The 17,333-nt window shown below is 50.8% G+C and overlaps 1 protein-coding gene across 1 annotated transcript in view; it reads right to left on the reverse strand.

Moving 5' to 3' along the window:
• Positions 1 to 17,054, reverse strand: part of GSE1 (Gse1 coiled-coil protein) — a 165,092-nt gene extending 148,038 nt beyond the window's left edge. The window contains exon 1 of the mRNA XM_048515387.1: positions 16,760 to 17,054. Coding sequence (XP_048371344.1) covers positions 16,760 to 16,802 — 43 coding nt within the window. The 5' untranslated portion in view covers positions 16,803 to 17,054. The remainder of the gene's footprint in view (positions 1 to 16,759) is intronic.
• Positions 17,055 to 17,333: the final 279 nt, after the last annotated feature.

Genomic DNA, 17,333 nt, shown 5'->3' on the forward strand with positions numbered 1-17,333 from the left:
TTGAATGAGGTTCTGCCGTGACTGTAGGTGGCAGCGTTGACACGGGGACAGTGTGGTGCCTGCTTCTCCGCACCCCCCCCCCCCCCAGGCACACACAGCAATGGTTTGGGCCAGTCCTGGGGACATTTGCTATTGGGGGCACAAGGGCAAGCCACTGTAAAAGAGTGTCAAATGAGATGACAACCCCTCTCCTCCAATACAGAAACCTAAAGCCTGCACATAGATTGCCAAATGCATTTCAACACTACCCAATTAAATTCCTACACCGCACCAAAGAATCAACAGAACTGCCTTCTTCCTACATTAAAAAAGGGGTTCTCTTTCAAAACACGGTCCTGGCAAATTCTCTTGTGCGAAACAGGACAGCCACAGCGGTTCTTGCGAAACCCAGGGTTGAAAAGTCCACATTACTTTCATTTTGACTGGAGCAGGGGTCAAATTGGATTCCGCCTGCAGCCGACCTGTGAGGTTTTGACTGAACAGAGCTGCACATTGATACCAAAAAGGCCAGCAGTGGAGTTTCTACGGCTAAAAGGAGACTCACCCTGAACAGAGCAAACGGTCGCTTGCATAGATGTTACACGAGGCCAGAGAGTGAGGTCGGACGAAGCAAACGCTGGCCTCCGCTTCTATTTGTGCGACTGAAGGGCGAAGAGGATCTGTCCTTTCACTCTTGCCTTCTTGTGGATTTTGCCAATTCCGCCTGGCACTAAAGGTGATTTAATACTTAGGAAGGCGGCTACTTTTTCCAACAGCTAAACACTCACTTGTTCCTTGCACCGTTACGCGGATCTGAAGCACGAGTTGTGATTTGATCTATCGAATAATTTCACTATGGCCACAAGGCCAACAAAGTGATTTGATATCGTTCTGGACTTTGCCTTTTAACATTATCATTTTGTTTTCCCAAGGGTGATTTACAAAGGCACCAAGTGAGCAAGGCCTCAGAAAAACGTGAGGTCAAGGACATCGACTACACAGGCGTTTTCTTCCATATGTCAACAGCCCTGGTGTATTCAAGAACGCATCGGTCACTTTGCGCCAAGGTACTCAGAGCAGCATTTAATCTACACCAGCGTGGTGTAGTGGTTAAGAGCACGTGCACTCTAATCTGGGGAACCGGGTTTGATTCCCTGGCCCGACACTTGAGCTGTGGAGGTTTATCTGGTGAACTAGATTAGCTTGTGCACTCCAAAATAATGCCAGCTGGGTGACCTTGGGCTAGTCACAGTTCTTCAGAGTTCTCTCAGCCCCACCCACCTCACAAGGTTTGTTGTGAGGGGGGAAGGAAAAGGAGATTGTAAGCCCCTTTGAATCTCCTTACAGGAGAGAAAGGGGGGATATAAATCCAAACTCTTCTACTGTTCTTCTGTCATCAACCCTGCAGTTTAGGTCAAAATGAGAGCCAGCGATTTGCCCCAAGGCCACTCTGCGAACTTCCCAAATTTGAGTCTGATGTCTAAGCAATTTCTTGCTGGGGGGGGGGGAGAGGGAAGACTGGCCTTGTGCCCCCCCTTTCCTCCCCTCCAGCACCTTCCTATCAAACAAATAGAAACCTGGCGGAAACAAGGAGCCCGGCGCCTATTCGGTGGCACCGGACCAAACCCCATTACGCTGAGTGCCAATGAGCTGCGCATCGTTCGTCAATTATTCAGACAATAATTGCACCCTTATTTAAAGTCTAGCCTTGTGTCCGCCGCGTACCGAGCTGCCAAGCATCGCCCTGATCGGAGTCTCATCCTGGTGTAAGCCCAACACTTACACACTTGCGCTCCCTTGCATTCCCCCTCCAGCTGATTAATTAAGCAAACGCATTCGGTGCATCACTGTGCGCAGGTGCGCAGGCCCAGAGGCAGAGCCGGTCCTTTTCCAGCTCCCCTTAGCTCAGTCTCACTTAATCCCACTCTGATCTTTAAAAGCTCAAAGATGAACAAGGGATCAGCAGAACAGAAGCCGGCTCTGGAGGAAACGGAAGGAGGGTTTAGCTCCCGGATCAGAAGTATGATACCCACAGGCTGCTGCCGCCCCACACGAGCAAGGCGGGCCCCGCTGCACAGACCCCATGCACCCCAGAGTCAAGTTCCTTCAGCCCTTCACACCCATGGCTCTAGCCAAGTTTCCCTGCATGCGTGCGTTCCTGTGAGCGACTCACCTCGCAGCGCAGCGAATCCGATCTCACTCGAAGTGTGAACTTGATTACAGGTTTCGTCTTCTCTCTATTCATACTTCAAATAATGAGAGGGAAATTAACTCTCGCTACTATCACACGGATACCCTGTGTTGGTCCTCTTCCACTCCTGGCTTACAGAAAAATACATAAACTGGCAGGCTTGGAAGGCGGGCTGCAGCCACAATTTCTAAAAAAATAAAAATGCATCAAGATCTAAGAGATCCCGACCCTGTAATAGGCCAGCTTTGAGCAGAAAATTATTGCACAGAGTCGGCACCTGAGGGTCTTGCAAAATGTAAACACTGCTCCTCTTCAAACCGTTTGCTTTTAAAACTGCTAAGTTTTCTTTGCTTGGTTGGGGGGGGGGTTCCTACTTTTACCTGGAGAGCCAGCGTGGTGCAATGGTTAAAACGCTAATCCAGAGAACCAGGTTTGATTCCCCACTCTTCCACTTGAAGCCTGCTGGGTGATCTTGGACCAGTTATAGTTCTCTCAGACCTCTCAGCCCACCTGGAGGCAGGCCGTGGCAAACCACCTCCAAATGTCTCTGCCTTGAAAACCCTACAGAGCCGTCATAAGTCAGCAGCAGTGGCGTAGGAGGTTAAGAGCTCGTGTATCTAATCTGGAGGAACCGGGTTTGATTCCCAGCTCTGCCGCCTGAGCTGTGGAGGCTTACCTGGGGGATTCAGATTAGCCTGGGCACTCCCACACAAGCCAGCTGGGTGACCTTGGGCTAGTCACAGCTTCTCGGAGCTCTCTCAGCCCCACCCACCTCACAGGGTGTTTGTTGTGAGGGGGGAAGGGCAAGGAGATTGTCAGCCCCTTTGAGTCTCCTGCAGGAGAGAAAGGGGGATATAAATCCAAACTCCTCCTCCTCCTCCTCCTCCTCCTCCTCCTCCTCCTCCTTCTTCTTCTTCTTCTTCTTTAACGACAGCACTTTCCATCATCAGCAACTTTGTCTGAAATGCTCGGCAAAGAGTTCTGTGAAAGCCGAAAGCGTGCATCTTTCCACAACTGCCCCAAGCTGGCCTTTCCTACTAAATGCATATTGCTCCATGTGTTTTTGCCCAGCCAAAGCCTCCCTTGCACAATCACAAAGAGAGTGCTGAAGGCATGCCGAAGGGAAGGGAACTTCTCCGGTAGGTGTGGCAGGCAGACAGCTGATCAACACCTAGCAGAAGGGTTTCATTCCACTCGTTCTGCAAGACCGACCGGGTGCAGCAGCTTTTCCCCCCATCGTCACAGGTCACAGCTATTGAACAGCATGCTCCTTTGCTAAAAAAAACCTAACCAGACAATTAGCTGTAAGGATCTGTCTTAAACAAACAGGTGTCTAATCAAATTTCTTCCCTCCTTTCTGCCACTCCCTGTTCCTCGTATGAAGATGACCTCAGCTCACACATGGAAAAAAGGCTGGTGTTTTTTTCTCCAAGAGAGGGAAGGGAAAAAGCCCTCCTCTCTTCTGTGCAGTGCAAAGAGGTCAGCAGCCACATAATTGTGTAGTTGGAAGGAACCACGTAGATCATCTAGTCCACCCCCAAGCACAATACAGGAAATTCACAATTGCCCCTCCCCCCATACACACACAACGTGATGACGAAAGAACCCTGGCCAATTTGGCCTGGAGGAAATTTTCTTCCTGACTCCAAGGTGCTGATCGACATAACCCCTTGCATGCAAGACAGGGCCAAGAACCAAGCACTGATTGGCCTGCAAAATTCCTCAGGCAGAAGTCTAATGAAGAACGGGGGTGGGGTGGGGGGTCATTCACATGAATGAGGAGAATTTGCTTAAAAGCTGTTGCCTTCCATTAGCATGAAAAGGGGGAAGGTTCCCAGAACACTGCGTCCCCTTGCTAGACTCTCTCAAAGAACCCAATTCACGTATTAAGGCAAACAATCCGTGCCCTCCCAAGATGTTTTTGAGAACACTTGAAAATGCTATATATGAGACAAATATATATATATATCCAGCCAACAGGGACAAGCTTGTATTTGCAAACAGACATATGATACATATGCCCACATTTGGCAGTCAGGACCAGAAGTGCTTTCTAAGAGATGTACTTATCCACAGTGCTACCACGTAATGTGTGAATGAGCTCCCGGGCTATAGGGCTAAGAGGCAGAAGGACGCTGGCATGAAACATTGTGCCAGTAATGTTCACACAATCAAAGCAGGAGCCCTCAGGGTTCACTAGATTTTGAATATTCAAAGGTACGTTCATACAGAAAGCTGATCTGTTTCACATATAGGTCCATGGTCTACAAGGAGCCGCTTAGAGAGCTGGGTGTCTTTTAGTCTGGAGAAGAGAAGGTTAAGGGGTGACATAACAGCCATGTTTAACTATTTGAGGGGATGTCATGTTGAAGATGAAACAAGCTTGTTTTCTGCTGCTCCAGAGGCTCCGACAAGGAGTAATGGAGTCAAGGTTCAGGTAAAGAGAGTCCACCTAAACATCAGGAGGAACTTCATGACAGAAAGGGCTGTTCTGTCACCTCAGAGTGTCACCTCAGAGTGTGGTGGACTCTCCTTCTTTGGAGGTTTTTCAAGAGAGGCTGTGTAGCAGTGATCTTTGTGGACTTATCTACAAGAAAATTACACCCCTCTTGTACCACCTGATCCTTAAAAAAGCCATCAAGGCACATACATGTCAGAGACAGATAATACTGTTTGAATGAGTCCAAGAGGATGTGAGAAGAGAAGAAGATTTTGGATTTATACCCCACCTTTCTCTCCTGTAAGGAGACTCAGGGTGGCTTACAAGCTTCCTTCCCTTCCTCTCCCCACAACAGACACCTTGCGAGGCAGGTGGGGCTGAGAGAGTTCCCAAGAACTGTGACTAGCCCAAGGTCACCCAGCAGGAATGTAGGAGTGCGGAAACATCTGGTTCACCAGATAAGCCTCTGCCACTCAGATGGAGAAGTGGAGAAGCGGTTCTCCAGATTGGAATCCACCTGCCATCTCTGCTTGTGGAGAATGCGCCAGCAGGTTTTTGCAGAACTCCAGATCAGGCCTCTAGATTAAGGACAGGGCCATGGCTTTAGAACTGTGCTCAGATCCGTGACTTTCTCCCCTCAACCCCCACACCTCTAGAAGCAACACATCAAATCAGGCAAAACAGACACAGCATTTGTTTATTACAAATGTATGTTTGTTACAACTGTTAAGAAGGATCCTGCTATGTTATTTTCGGATTGTTCAGCATGTCGTGCTAACACTTACAATTCGTTTCATTCTGTTTTCACATTTTCTGCCTGGTTCCAGGTAATCCTATTGCACCCTAACCTGGATGGCCCAAACTCCTAAATTCTCAGCAGAGTCAGACTCAGTTAGCACTTGGATGGGAGACCATGAAGCAAATCCAAGGCAAGGTAATGGACAAACCATCTCTGAACTTCTCTTGCTCTGAAAACCTACGGGGTCACCAAAAAATTGGTTGCAACGATCCTACTGGTTTATTGGCTATCCCATCCTGTAGTTGTACAAGCGTACCCCATGGATCCCCACCCAATCAAGAACCCACGAGCGAAACCAAGAGTAAAGGTGTAAGACAACTTTATTGTTTAAACAAGGGAATGGGGTACAAAGGGCCAGCATTCCAATAATGCCAACGATGACGCCTTCTTTGCTAGGAAAAGCTTGCATACATTAAACACTGTGTTTTCTTGTATTGACTCAGTCTCGGTAATCTGCCAAAAAGTGAGAAAGGCAGGCTATAAATAAAGTAAAGAAATTTTAAAAAATAAATAAACCCCCTGTCTCTCAAGCACTAGTTTCAGGAGCAGCAAACCAAAATCCGACACCACCCTTCATTAGGATAAATTTTAAAAATCCCTGCAGCAATAAACCTTCAGCCAGAAAAATAACTGCACTTAATAAACACCAACTCAGCTGAAAGAGAGCATCTATAGGCCCAGTATACGTACACTCTAGGAAGGAGTGAGATTTTCAGCTCTTGGCTCACAGACAAGCAGCACAGAACTTCACAGAGGATTCCTAGCCCTGGTTTCTTCTGAACCCCTAAGGCTGTTATGAATGCTGGATCCCTCAATCTTAGCCAGACTGATCCAGCTTCCTTCCTTGAAGAAGAAGAAGAAGAAGAGTTTGGATTTATATCCCCCCTTTCTCTCCTGTAGGAGACTCAAAGGGGCTTACAATCTCCTTGCCCTCCCCCCTTCACAACAAACACCCTGTGAGGTGGGTGGGGCTGAGAGAGCTCCAAGAAGCTGTGACTAGCCCAAGGTCACCCAGCTGGCGAGTGTGCAAGTGTACAGGCTAATCTGAATTCCCCAGATAAGCCTCCACAGCTCAGGCGGCAGAGCTGGGAATCAAACCCGGTTCCTCCAGATCAGAGTGCACCTGCTCTTAGCCACTGCTCTTAGCCACTACGCCACTGCTGCTCCTTGCAGTTTGTTGCCTGGCTAGCTTGGCGTTCAAGGCCAAATCCAAGTCCCAATTATTGCTGGATCCCAGCCCTGGTAAACCAGCCTCCATTTACCCAAGCTCAGGGCGCAACCTTGACAGATACCTTCCCCAAACAATGCACTGCACCTGGCAACATTCCCACAACGACTCTGCCCCACACGCGCTGCAGGGCGCCCAAGCCCAGCGCTCCGAAACTGATTAAAGATTAAGCGAGACCTTCATTTATGCGTCTGCCTCTCTTGTGCATACACACACTCACGCAGCCCGCCTGACAAATTTCTCTCCCCCCCCTTTTTTCAGGAGAAAAGGAATGGGGAGGGGGAAGGAGGGGTGGAAAAGCGGAGAGCCAAATCCTGACCCCATTCATTAGAAAAATCAGCCCCCGCCTAAGGAGAGAGGAGGGCCGTGGGGAGGTCAATTAATTCATCAGGGAAATGTAATTCCAAGCCCAAATATATTGTCAGAAGGCCACATTAGCACGAGCACCGAGGACAGGGGGTTGCACCCTCCCCGAATAAGCAGCTAAATCAAAGACATCTGGAGCGCCGGCTGAAGGCGGAGATTATTAATGCTGAAATTTAGAAGCCAAGGTCTGAGCCGGGGATCCATCAGCGCCACCAGTTACGTCCAATAAATTAGGAGAGATAAGGATTGAAGGATGGAGAATTAAAGGCACCATTCATCGGCTGGGTTGCCGCAAGGCTCCGAGGCCCAGCCTCCCGGGGGAATTTTAACCCTATCCACTTATAGGCAAGGCTAAATCAGTATTGGGGGGGGGGGAGAGCAGGAGGCGGGACGGGGAGAGATTAAAGGCACCTAATTCTGGATATGTCAGGAACAGATACAGGCTGGAGGGCCCATTTTCCATTCCTGCAAAACAGGTGCTTCTGTCCAGATTCGGACCGCCCCCCATCCCACACGAGCCTTTTAGGAAGGGATGCATCACCAGCTGCCACAGGAGGCTACTTCAGAAAGGGCTGCTGTTCCAAATGCTTCCAAATCTGGGCTCCAATGTAACCTGAGTGCAACTTCACACCTGGTCAGCACCAACCCACACCTAAGTGCCTTCGTGGGCAGCCAATCTGCTATAAGTCATACTTATGGGTCCAAAAGTAGGCTAATGGCATCACACAAGAGTTAGCTAGTAGTCCATAGGTGTCAAAGCTGCAGCCCTCCAGATGTTATGGACTACAGCTCCCATCATCCCCTGCCAGCATCCTGCTGGCAGGGGATGATGGGAGCTGTAGTCCATAACATCTGGAGGGCCGCGACTTTGACACCTGTGAGCTAGACAGTCGGGGGAGGCACCACAATCCCCGGCACCTCTAGGAAGAGGTCTTTCCCATCCCCCGCTTCCTGACCCTTTTAGCTGGAGATGCCGGGTATTGAACCTAGGACCTTTGATGGCCAACAAGTTGCTCTGCCATGGAGCCACGGCACTTCCCCGTCCTCCTTGGGCTTTGAAATCTGCTGACTGCTTTGGCTCTTCAGTCTGAGAAGTATCACCCACGCAAAGAGTGTCTGGCTTGTGGATTACACACCCCTGCGTGCCTCCAAGAGGAGACAGGGGCTTACAGGCACCAAAGCCAAATGCAGTGCATTTGGACCTCAGTCAAATATATGCTCTGCTTTCTTCCTGGGACTGTGCAACCAGGGTGGCAGCCACCGGCTTTTGTAGGTCATCAGGCATTCCTGAAGCCCAACGAGCAATTCCGGGCCCTGCCTTTGGCTTGGTACAAATAAGTCCGAATTCTTCTTCTTCTTTAAAAAATGTTGCTTTAGCAGAGATACACGGATCTTCACTGTTGTGACTGAAGTTAAGCTGTGGGGATCATTTTGTGACTGGCTCTGCCTCCTGCATCCCCCATTTTGTGGCGTCCATTTTGTCCCCACATCTGCCATTCCAAAAGTGCCCACGGGCTCAAAAATATTGGGACACACACACCCCCACCCCCGATTAGACAAATTAGATGAACAGGGCTAGATGATCAGCGACTTTTAGCCACCGTGGCGAAATGGAACCTCCAGGTTCAGGGAAAATAGCCAGTGTTTCCAGGGTGGTCTCATTTGGCCACAGTGAGGAAGAGGATGCTCAGACAAGATGAACCTTTGGTCTGATCCATCCAGCAGGGCTCTTCTGACATTCTCTTCTACAAAGCCACAAGAGGGGATCCAAATTACCCTGTTTATTACCCTATGAAGTCAGCAGGGCCCTGGAGTTGCTCTCACCCCTCTGGACGTGGCCGTCTACCTTTGCCCTAAGGGAACCAATCCCAAGCCAGACATTGCTTTATTCTCTCCAATTATGCCAGGTGACCAGTTCACACTCCCAGCCAGACAGCACACCGGACAGGCTGCAACCTCTGCCCTCTGCCTTTTTCCCAAGTCGGCTCCGCAAGTCACCCCAGACTCATAAACATGCCAAGCGCATCCATAACCATCAGTGTGGACAAAGCCCATATGGGCGTTGACCCCCGACCCTTGGTGGCCATGGCAACGGTACGGAGCCCGAGAGGCCTTTCTTGACGGCCACCGCCAGGCTTCATTTCCCGCAGAAGATGGAGGCTGATTTTTTTCCCCCTCTCTTGGTCTTTTTCGCCACAGGCTCCCCAGAAAGCAGAGAGAGAGAGAAACAGAAGTCGCAGCGTGAAAAGAGAAGGCCGCACGTCCTGCAATCAAAGGTGCCAACTCAATATTGATTTAACAGGCACTGTGTGCTACAAAACAGGAGCTGGCGTGTGGGTGGAAGCAACTAATAAGCAGGTAGGCAGGAAGAAGCCTTGTCCGCCTTCTGCTCACATCCAGAGCAAAATACATAGATTTGTAGAACGGGGCCCACCCCCTGCACGACCCTACACACCTTCCGCCATCTCATCCCCAATCTAGCCATACAAGCCAGATTACAAACAGAGAAAAGCTCATCACAAGAGAAGAGTCTGAAACAACAGTTCTGGTAGACTGAAGAGAACAATGATACTGCAGAAGAAGAGGTCTTCAGGATGGACCACCTGGAACAGAACCCCGTCCAATCGGACCAATATGACCTCCTGTCAGACCTGTGGTTGATAAGAAAGGCAGTGGCTCAGTGGTAGAATATCCGCATGGCATGCCAAAGGTCCCAGGATCAATCCACTCAAGGAACAGGCAGCAGGTTATGACCAAGTCCCCAAAAGCCACTACCTGTCTGAGTACGAGATGCAGACTTTGATGGACCCAAGCTCTGATTCCTTACAAGGCAGCTCCATTTGTCCATGTGTGCTCAACCACTGGGAGTGAAAGAAATCCATCCTCTGTTGCACACCAGGGAAAACGCCATCCTGTTGAACACTCTGACCAAGCAGCCCACAGAGGGAATGTCTCTGGTGACGTATCAGAGACATGGGTTAATTTATTTTCAGTTTGCACCTCGTCAATGTTCCAACAGCCCTGCACAGAAGAAGAAGCCAAGGGTTGAGAACCTGTCATTTGGCAAGTTTTGCATCCAAGCAAGGATTCAAACCTGAGTTCCTCAGATCCAAGCTTATAATCCCATCCAGTGCAACCCCTAAGTTATGGAAGAAGAAAAAATTAAGAACGCCATAAGATTCAAACCTGAGTTCCTCAGATCCAAGCTTATAATCCCATCCAGTGCAACCCCTAAGTTATGGAAGAAGAAAAAATTAAGAACGTGCCACCTAAGAAAGTTAGAAATGATTAGTAATGATTCTGAGGAACTGGAGCACTTCCTTGATAGAGAGGCTGCATGCTTTACGGGGACTCTCTTTAGTTTGGAGAGGAGACGTCTGAGGGGGGATATGATCGAAGTCTATAAAATTATGCATGGGGTAGAAAATGTTGACAGAGAGAAATTTTTCTCTTTCTCACAATACTAGAACCAGGGGGCATTCATTGAAAATGCTGGGGGGAAGAATTAGGACTAATAAAAGGTGCTCACTTCTTCACGCAACGTGTGATTGGTGTTTGGAATATGGTGTCCGCGAGGAGGTGGTGATGTGGTCACTCACCTTGATGCAGCTTCAAAGCGCTTGGACAGATCTATGGAGGAGAAGCTTCGATCTATGGCTACCAATCTTGATCCCTCTTTGATCTGGAGATTGCAAATGCAACTTAGCTGGACCAGGGTGCTCGGTTGCAGCAGAAGGCCATTGCTGTTCTGACATCCTGCATGTGAGCTCCTGGGGCAAATAAATCCTGGAAAATACCTCGCGAGTAGCAGAGAGCTGGACCGATGGAATTTAAGCGACGATCCAGCTGGCATGTTCTTATGTTCTTAAATGGTGCATGGCACCAGGAGGCTTTTCCTCGGATTTTTTGGACTGGAGAACCATTCCCTGACTCCCCTATGGAAGAAGAAGAATTGAAGAAGCCGAAAATGTTTGGATTTATACCCCCACCTTCGTCAGTCCTGTAAGGCGGAAATTGGGAGCAGGGAGCAAGCGGAAACACATCTGGTTCAACAGATAAGTCTCTGCCACTCAGATGGAGCACCACTGAATGGCCATCCCATCACATTTCCTTTAACTGGCAAACCAGAGCACACAAGCCAGGCCAAAAAAAAACATCCAGGGAAGGTCATATACAATTGGCTGGGCTGCTAACTGACGGTCATCTAGTTGGTCCTCCCAAATGCTTAACCACCGGCTGAGCTGCTGTGATTTCATGGAATACTCACAAACACTCTCAACTGCTCAGCGGGGAACTGTCAGCCATAGAGAACAGTGACAGCCGGCCAAAAAATATTGCAAGAACTACACTGTTGGCGGTGCAGAAATTGTGGGTGTGACAAAGGTCAGGGTGTTCTCCTCCTGGGGATTCCCAGGTGAAACTGGAAAGTCTTGGAGCCGGGTGGGTGGGTGGAAAGACTGGGGACAGTGTGCTGCAAGAGGAACCGGAGGAAAAAGGACGGAGGGAGCAGCTTGCAAAGTGCGGGACAAGAGAGTGACATTAAAAAAGGCACAGAGAAAAACGGGGCAGTCAGGTTTGAATACATACAATGCTGAACGGAGGGAAGGAAATAAAAAACTTCGTGCTGGGGTAAGTAAGAGAGGTTTTCACGGCTGAACTGCCGTCAGGGAACTGTGTGTGTGGACGTATGCGCTTCCAACTGCAGGCCAACTTGCCATTAAGGGGTTCGGCGCAGGAAATCTTTATATCTCCAGGATGTTATGGATTGAGCCATCAGTTCTGCCAGCATGGCCAATTGGCCATGCTGGCAGGGGCTGATGGGAATTGTAGTCCATAACATCTGGAGTGCCAAAGGTTCGCCACCACAGCAATAGGGTTATCAAGGCAAGAGATGTTCAGAGGTGGTTTGCCACTGCCTGCCTCTGTGTGGTGACTTCCCTGGTGGTCTCCCACCCAATTACTAGCCAGGACTAACCCCTGCTTAGCCTTGGAGATCTGAAGAGCTCAGGCTAGCCTGGGCAGAGCAGAGGTGGTTTACACCACTCTGCCTCTTCTGCAGTGGCCCTGGCTTCTCTTTGTCGGTCTCCAATCCAAAACTTCAATCCAGGGCTGACTGCTCCACTTCTGACGTTGGACGAGGTCAGGCTCGCCTGAACTCCGGAAGCCCCGCTGACCTACTTATTTCCCACAGATCAAACCTTTGGCTTGTAGGTCTCTCACCTTTGATATTTATCTTTAAACAGCATTGTTTATCTCATTTCTACCCTGCGTTTCTCCCCAAAGCAGTTGTCCCGGTGGCCCCCGCCCGTCTCAAAGGGACAGCCGTTCACAGGGCTTCACTCCCGTCAGACGGCCTGACTTTGCTTCCAGGGGGTGACTCCCAGCCGTTCCAAGGCAGGCCCTCCCACCCCTCGACTCCAAGTTCCCGGGCAGGCTCGACGCAGTACTCAAAACCTCCCTGACATCACCCCTTCTGTAACGGAGAAGGCCAGGTGACCCCTGGAAGGTATGCGAAGTCAGCCCATGCACAGTGCACTCCACCGCCGTTCTTTCTGGGGCCTGCCAATCTGGAATGAAAAGCCATCCCCACCCCCAGCCTGGGCGCTGAGCTGCAAACACAACCTCTCCGCACACACACCCCACACCTCTGCAAGCTCCGATTACACCCTGAACCGTTTCCAGTGCCCCGTGATCCCAACAGCTTGCCCAGCTGTCCGCCTGCATGACCCCTGCCCACTAATCCTCCCCGGGGAAAGGCGCTCCAATGCCAGAAGAGCTTAGCCGGCACCTTTTGGCCCGCTCTGCAGGAAGGGGCACGGCCTGCCCTCTGCCTGGCCGTGCCCTCTTCGCCTATTAGTCTCGCAGCTGCCCACTCTAACGAGCGCGCCAGAACAGCACCTCCCCTCCACCTCCCCTTTGTTCATCTCCTGAGCGCCAGCCAGCCAGCCAGCCACAGCGGTAGCGGCTCTTCTCCAGAAAGGCCTTCTTCCATTTGCTCTCCCGTTTGATTTCTTAATGCGTTCTCTCTCCGTCGTCCTCTTTTATGGCAGGAAATCAATGCAGAGCCGCCTGCATCGCTGGGCTTGTAACCACCACCCCCCACGCTCCCCGCCTGCTTGCCACCTCTGCCCTGGGCAGAAAGACACGCTGGTATAACAAAGACCTTCCTTCCTCTCCTCTTCTCCAACGGCCATTGACGCCAGCCCTTTTGACCTGCTACAAACCTCATCTGCCCGGGAGCGTGGCCTGCTGCCACTCTGCCCTCTCTTGTATTTCTCAGCATTGCGTTTTTCCACTCCGTGTTATTGTTTTCAGCTACTGGCTAACCTGATGCGGGTCCCACTTTGGTGCAAAAGGAAGGCAGAAAAGTAAACATCAAAAATAAATAATGTCACAAAGGCACATCCACAAGAGACGCTGAGAGTTAGGAGCCATTCTGAAGTTTAAAGCTGCCACACACAAGATCCTTCCCCAACTCCCCTCTTTGGTCCCTTGGGGCAGGTGTAAAGAAGAAGAAGGGTTTGGATTTATACCCCACCTTTCTCTCCTGTTAGGAGACCTGCAAAGTGGCTTTTACATAAACTCCTTTTCCTCCTTCCTCTCCCTCAAGCAACAGACACCTTGTGAGGTGGTAGGTGGGCTGAGGAGAGTTGGGAGAGAAACCTGCATTGATCTAAGCCTGTCACCCAGCAGGAATGTAGGAGTGTGGAAACACACATCTGGTCCTCCTACTCAGATAAAGTCTCTGCCCCTCTCAGGTGGAGGTGAGTGGGGAATCAAACCCTGCTCCTCCCAGAATAGACCCATCTTACCTCTTAACACCAGGCTGGCTCTCTAAATCCCTCCCAGATCCGAACCATCACAAAACCTCTGCCCTTCATCCACCCCATCAAACTAGTATCTGGGCCAGCAGTTTGTGTATACAGAAGGTCGCAGGTTCAATTCCTGCATCACCAGTTGAAAGGACCAAGCAGCAGATGACGCAAAAGACCTCGGCTTGGAACCCTGGAGAGCAGCTGCCACTGATCTTATGGACCAATCATCATTTCATTCAGTATCAGACAACTTCATGCGTTCAAAAGGCAAGGAGGGAAGGAATTAAAATGCAACGCCCAAAGAACGAAAAATACAGGAAACAAGAACAGATATTCTCCACGCAGAGACTTTAACAGAATTAATGGATCTGGCAACGGCCAGATAATCCAAATTTTTGCTACAGAAAAAGCATGGCACACTTTCTAACATGTCTTGGGTTGAAGCCAAAGATCTAGCACCCCCCCCCCTTTCCCCAATGCAAGTAAACTAACTTCAACCTCCCCATCCCCCCGGATTTCACAACTTCGCTTCACTCTTGTGCCAAAACACTGTTTCTTGGGCTGACCCCGGCTGCTCTGAAAACCAGGAAGGAGCTGCAAAGAGATGGGTTTGAAGACACCCTTTGTCATATTGCCACGAAGAAGAATTGAAGTATTTCTGAAGGAAGAGAGAGCTGGTCTTTTAAGGCCCTTCTCCTCACCATCCTTCCTTTTGGACCGTGTCGGATTCCTGTCTGTGTGGGGAGAGAGAAAGAGTCTCTGCTCCAGCTGCCAACCTGCCTCAATATTCTGAACAGTCTAATCTGACATCTGATGGATTTGGGATTTTCTGTAAGCTCTTTTTCCAACTCGAGAAGCGTGTAAATCATGGCGTTTCCATGACCTCTGTGAAAGGTTTGTCCTTTCTGTCTTCATCCTCACCAATGTCAAACAGCATGGAGGGTAGCAAAGAGGAAAAACCGGCAGCGAGTGCACAAGAAGTCAGGTGGAAATGACGTGTGGGCACCAAAAGATCTTGACAAGTTCATACACATACCCTCCTCACAATAACCCCTGCTCACAATAATTCCACAGCATCTAGATTGGGGTGTCCAACTCTGGTCCTCCAGATGTCCATGAACTACAATTCCCACCAGTCCATGAACTACAATTCCCACCAACTCTGGTCCTCCAGATGTCCATGAACTACAATTCCCACCAGTCCATGAACTACAATTCCCACCAGCCCCTGCCAGCATTGTGCTGGCAGGGGATGATGGGAATCGTAGTCCATGAACACCTGGAGGGCCAGAGTTGGACACCCCTAATCTCGATGTTACCGTTTATATATTCTGACCCCAGGCCTCCACAAAAGGAACACCTTAGCCTGGACAATGAATTTGTGGGACCTCCCAGAAGGCAAGTAATTTCTCAGGGTTCAACCAAGATATGGGTTGCCAACATGCAGGTAAGGCCTGGAGATATCCTGGAATGACAGCTGATGTCCAGATGACATAGACCAATTCTCCTGGAGAAAACGGCGGCTTTTGGTAATAGACTTCATTGTATTATACGCTGCTGGAGACACTCTCCAAGCTCTTCCCCAAATCTCCAGGGATTCCCCAACCTGAAGTCGGCAATCTTAACCAAGGCTCCAAAAAACATAGAAAATATTTTTCAAGCTTGCCTCTTGCACTGATGCCCCTGGGCCAAACGCTCCAGGAGGGTCAAAGCGGCCTGTTGTTTGTTTGCAATTCTCTTTGCAGTGGCTTTACCGCTAAGACAGGAGAGAAACAGCCACCAACATTCTGGCTGGGATTAGCTATCAAATAACTTCGCATTGAAAGCCTTTTTCTAAAAGGGCCAGAGGTCAGGGGCCAGAGGTCAAAGGTGAAGTCCCACTGGGTCAGGAAGTCACCGCCGCCAAGGGGGGGCCTTTTCCCTTCCAGGAAGCTGTGGGCCAGGTAGAGTTAATTAGCTTGCAATGAAGACAGGCGCTGCTGGAGAGATCTCCCCTCTCGCCAATCAGAGGTCCTCCAGGAACCTGATTCCCCCCCCACACACACAAGGCCACAATAGTCTCAGTGATGGGAAAATGCTTTGCCCCTCTGCCCCCAGTCACCTCTGGCCCCTCCACCAAGAATTCCAATCGGCAACACCACTTTCTGACCCAGAAATGCAACCACACTAACTTTGCAAGAGACCAAGCAGCCATGCAGGTTTCCTTCCTCTCCCATATCCCCCCCCCCCTCCACACACACACACACAAAATCTGGATCACAGCACGCTACCCCAAATTGCAGCAGGTGCAATCCAGAACGGAATCGGCACCATGTAACATTCAAGGTCAAGCTTAGAAGCAAGCCGGCAGAGCCGAACGAAGCCGGTCACCTGTCCAATCCGGCCACGAAGGAAAAGTTTCCTACGGTGATGGGAGAGACCTTAAGTTTGCAAAAAAAAAGAAAGACAGAAATTGGAGGGGGGGCACAACATCAAGTTCCCTCGCTAGTTCCAGCCGGTCCCCCCTCTCCCCCCCCCCCCCAATGCACCAGAGCAGGAAAAAGATATGAATGATCATTAACAAGATTGGACCATTGCATCATCAGTTATAAACAACTCAGGGAGGGAGGGCATTGAAAGGGACAGCTGGAGCTCAAAGCACAGGCTCCAGTGCAAACGCTCTTCCGCCCTCCCCAAATATTCTGATACGAGCTGATTTTAGCTGTATGCCCGTGGGGGAAACCAAGAGAGGAACAAGGGCCAAGAGACACCCCCCCCCCCCTTCCTGGCTCTGACTTCCAGGCAGGCAGGCAGGCACGTGCCGGGAAAGGCAGCAGAGCACGCCAAGGTGAAGCCCAGATCCGTGCCACCGCTCGCCAGAACTAGAACAGGACCCAGACTTGGCGCATGGCAGAGGCCAGCCGGCAGGGATGGCGGGGGGAGGGGGGTGGCTTCCACTCACTCAGACTCTGGAGCAAGGAGGACCAGCTCTTCATCTCCAGCATGGTGCAGGCGAGAGACCTAAGCGGTGATCCGGGGCATGGCCAGGCCAGCCTCTTTGGGGGGGTCACGCTGGGAAGGGAGTCGGCCGGCCAGCAGTGCCCCCCTCCTGGGTGCCGGGCAGAGAGGCTCAGAGCGCAGGGGAGCCGCTGGGATCCCGAGGGCGGTTAGGGAGGCAGCTCAGGGAGAGTGCAACCATTGTGGCACCGCCTCCCGCATCCCTCCTGGCAGTTCCTGGGTTTGTCCTGAGTGTCGAGGGAGATTTTGCTCTACCCCCCCCCCCCCCCCGCCGCCGCCGCCTGCCTGCCTCCCTCCCCTGCAGGGCTCCTCGCCTGCCTCCGCCTCCCCTCCCACTGCCTTGCACTTGATAGCAGCCTTGTCAGTTCTGCTGAGTTGCGGCTGACCCCTCACCCGCAGCTGCTAATTAAGGCTCCGGAGTGACAGTTCAACAGCCTCGCCTCAAGTTTGCAGCGCCGCAGCCTCTAATTGGCGGAGCCGCTTCGGTCCTCCATGGCATCCCCCCCCCCCCCCAAAAC

The sequence above is a fragment of the Sphaerodactylus townsendi genome, linkage group LG14 (genome assembly GCF_021028975.2).
Source record: "Sphaerodactylus townsendi isolate TG3544 linkage group LG14, MPM_Stown_v2.3, whole genome shotgun sequence".
Lineage (NCBI taxonomy): Eukaryota > Metazoa > Chordata > Lepidosauria > Squamata > Sphaerodactylidae > Sphaerodactylus > Sphaerodactylus townsendi.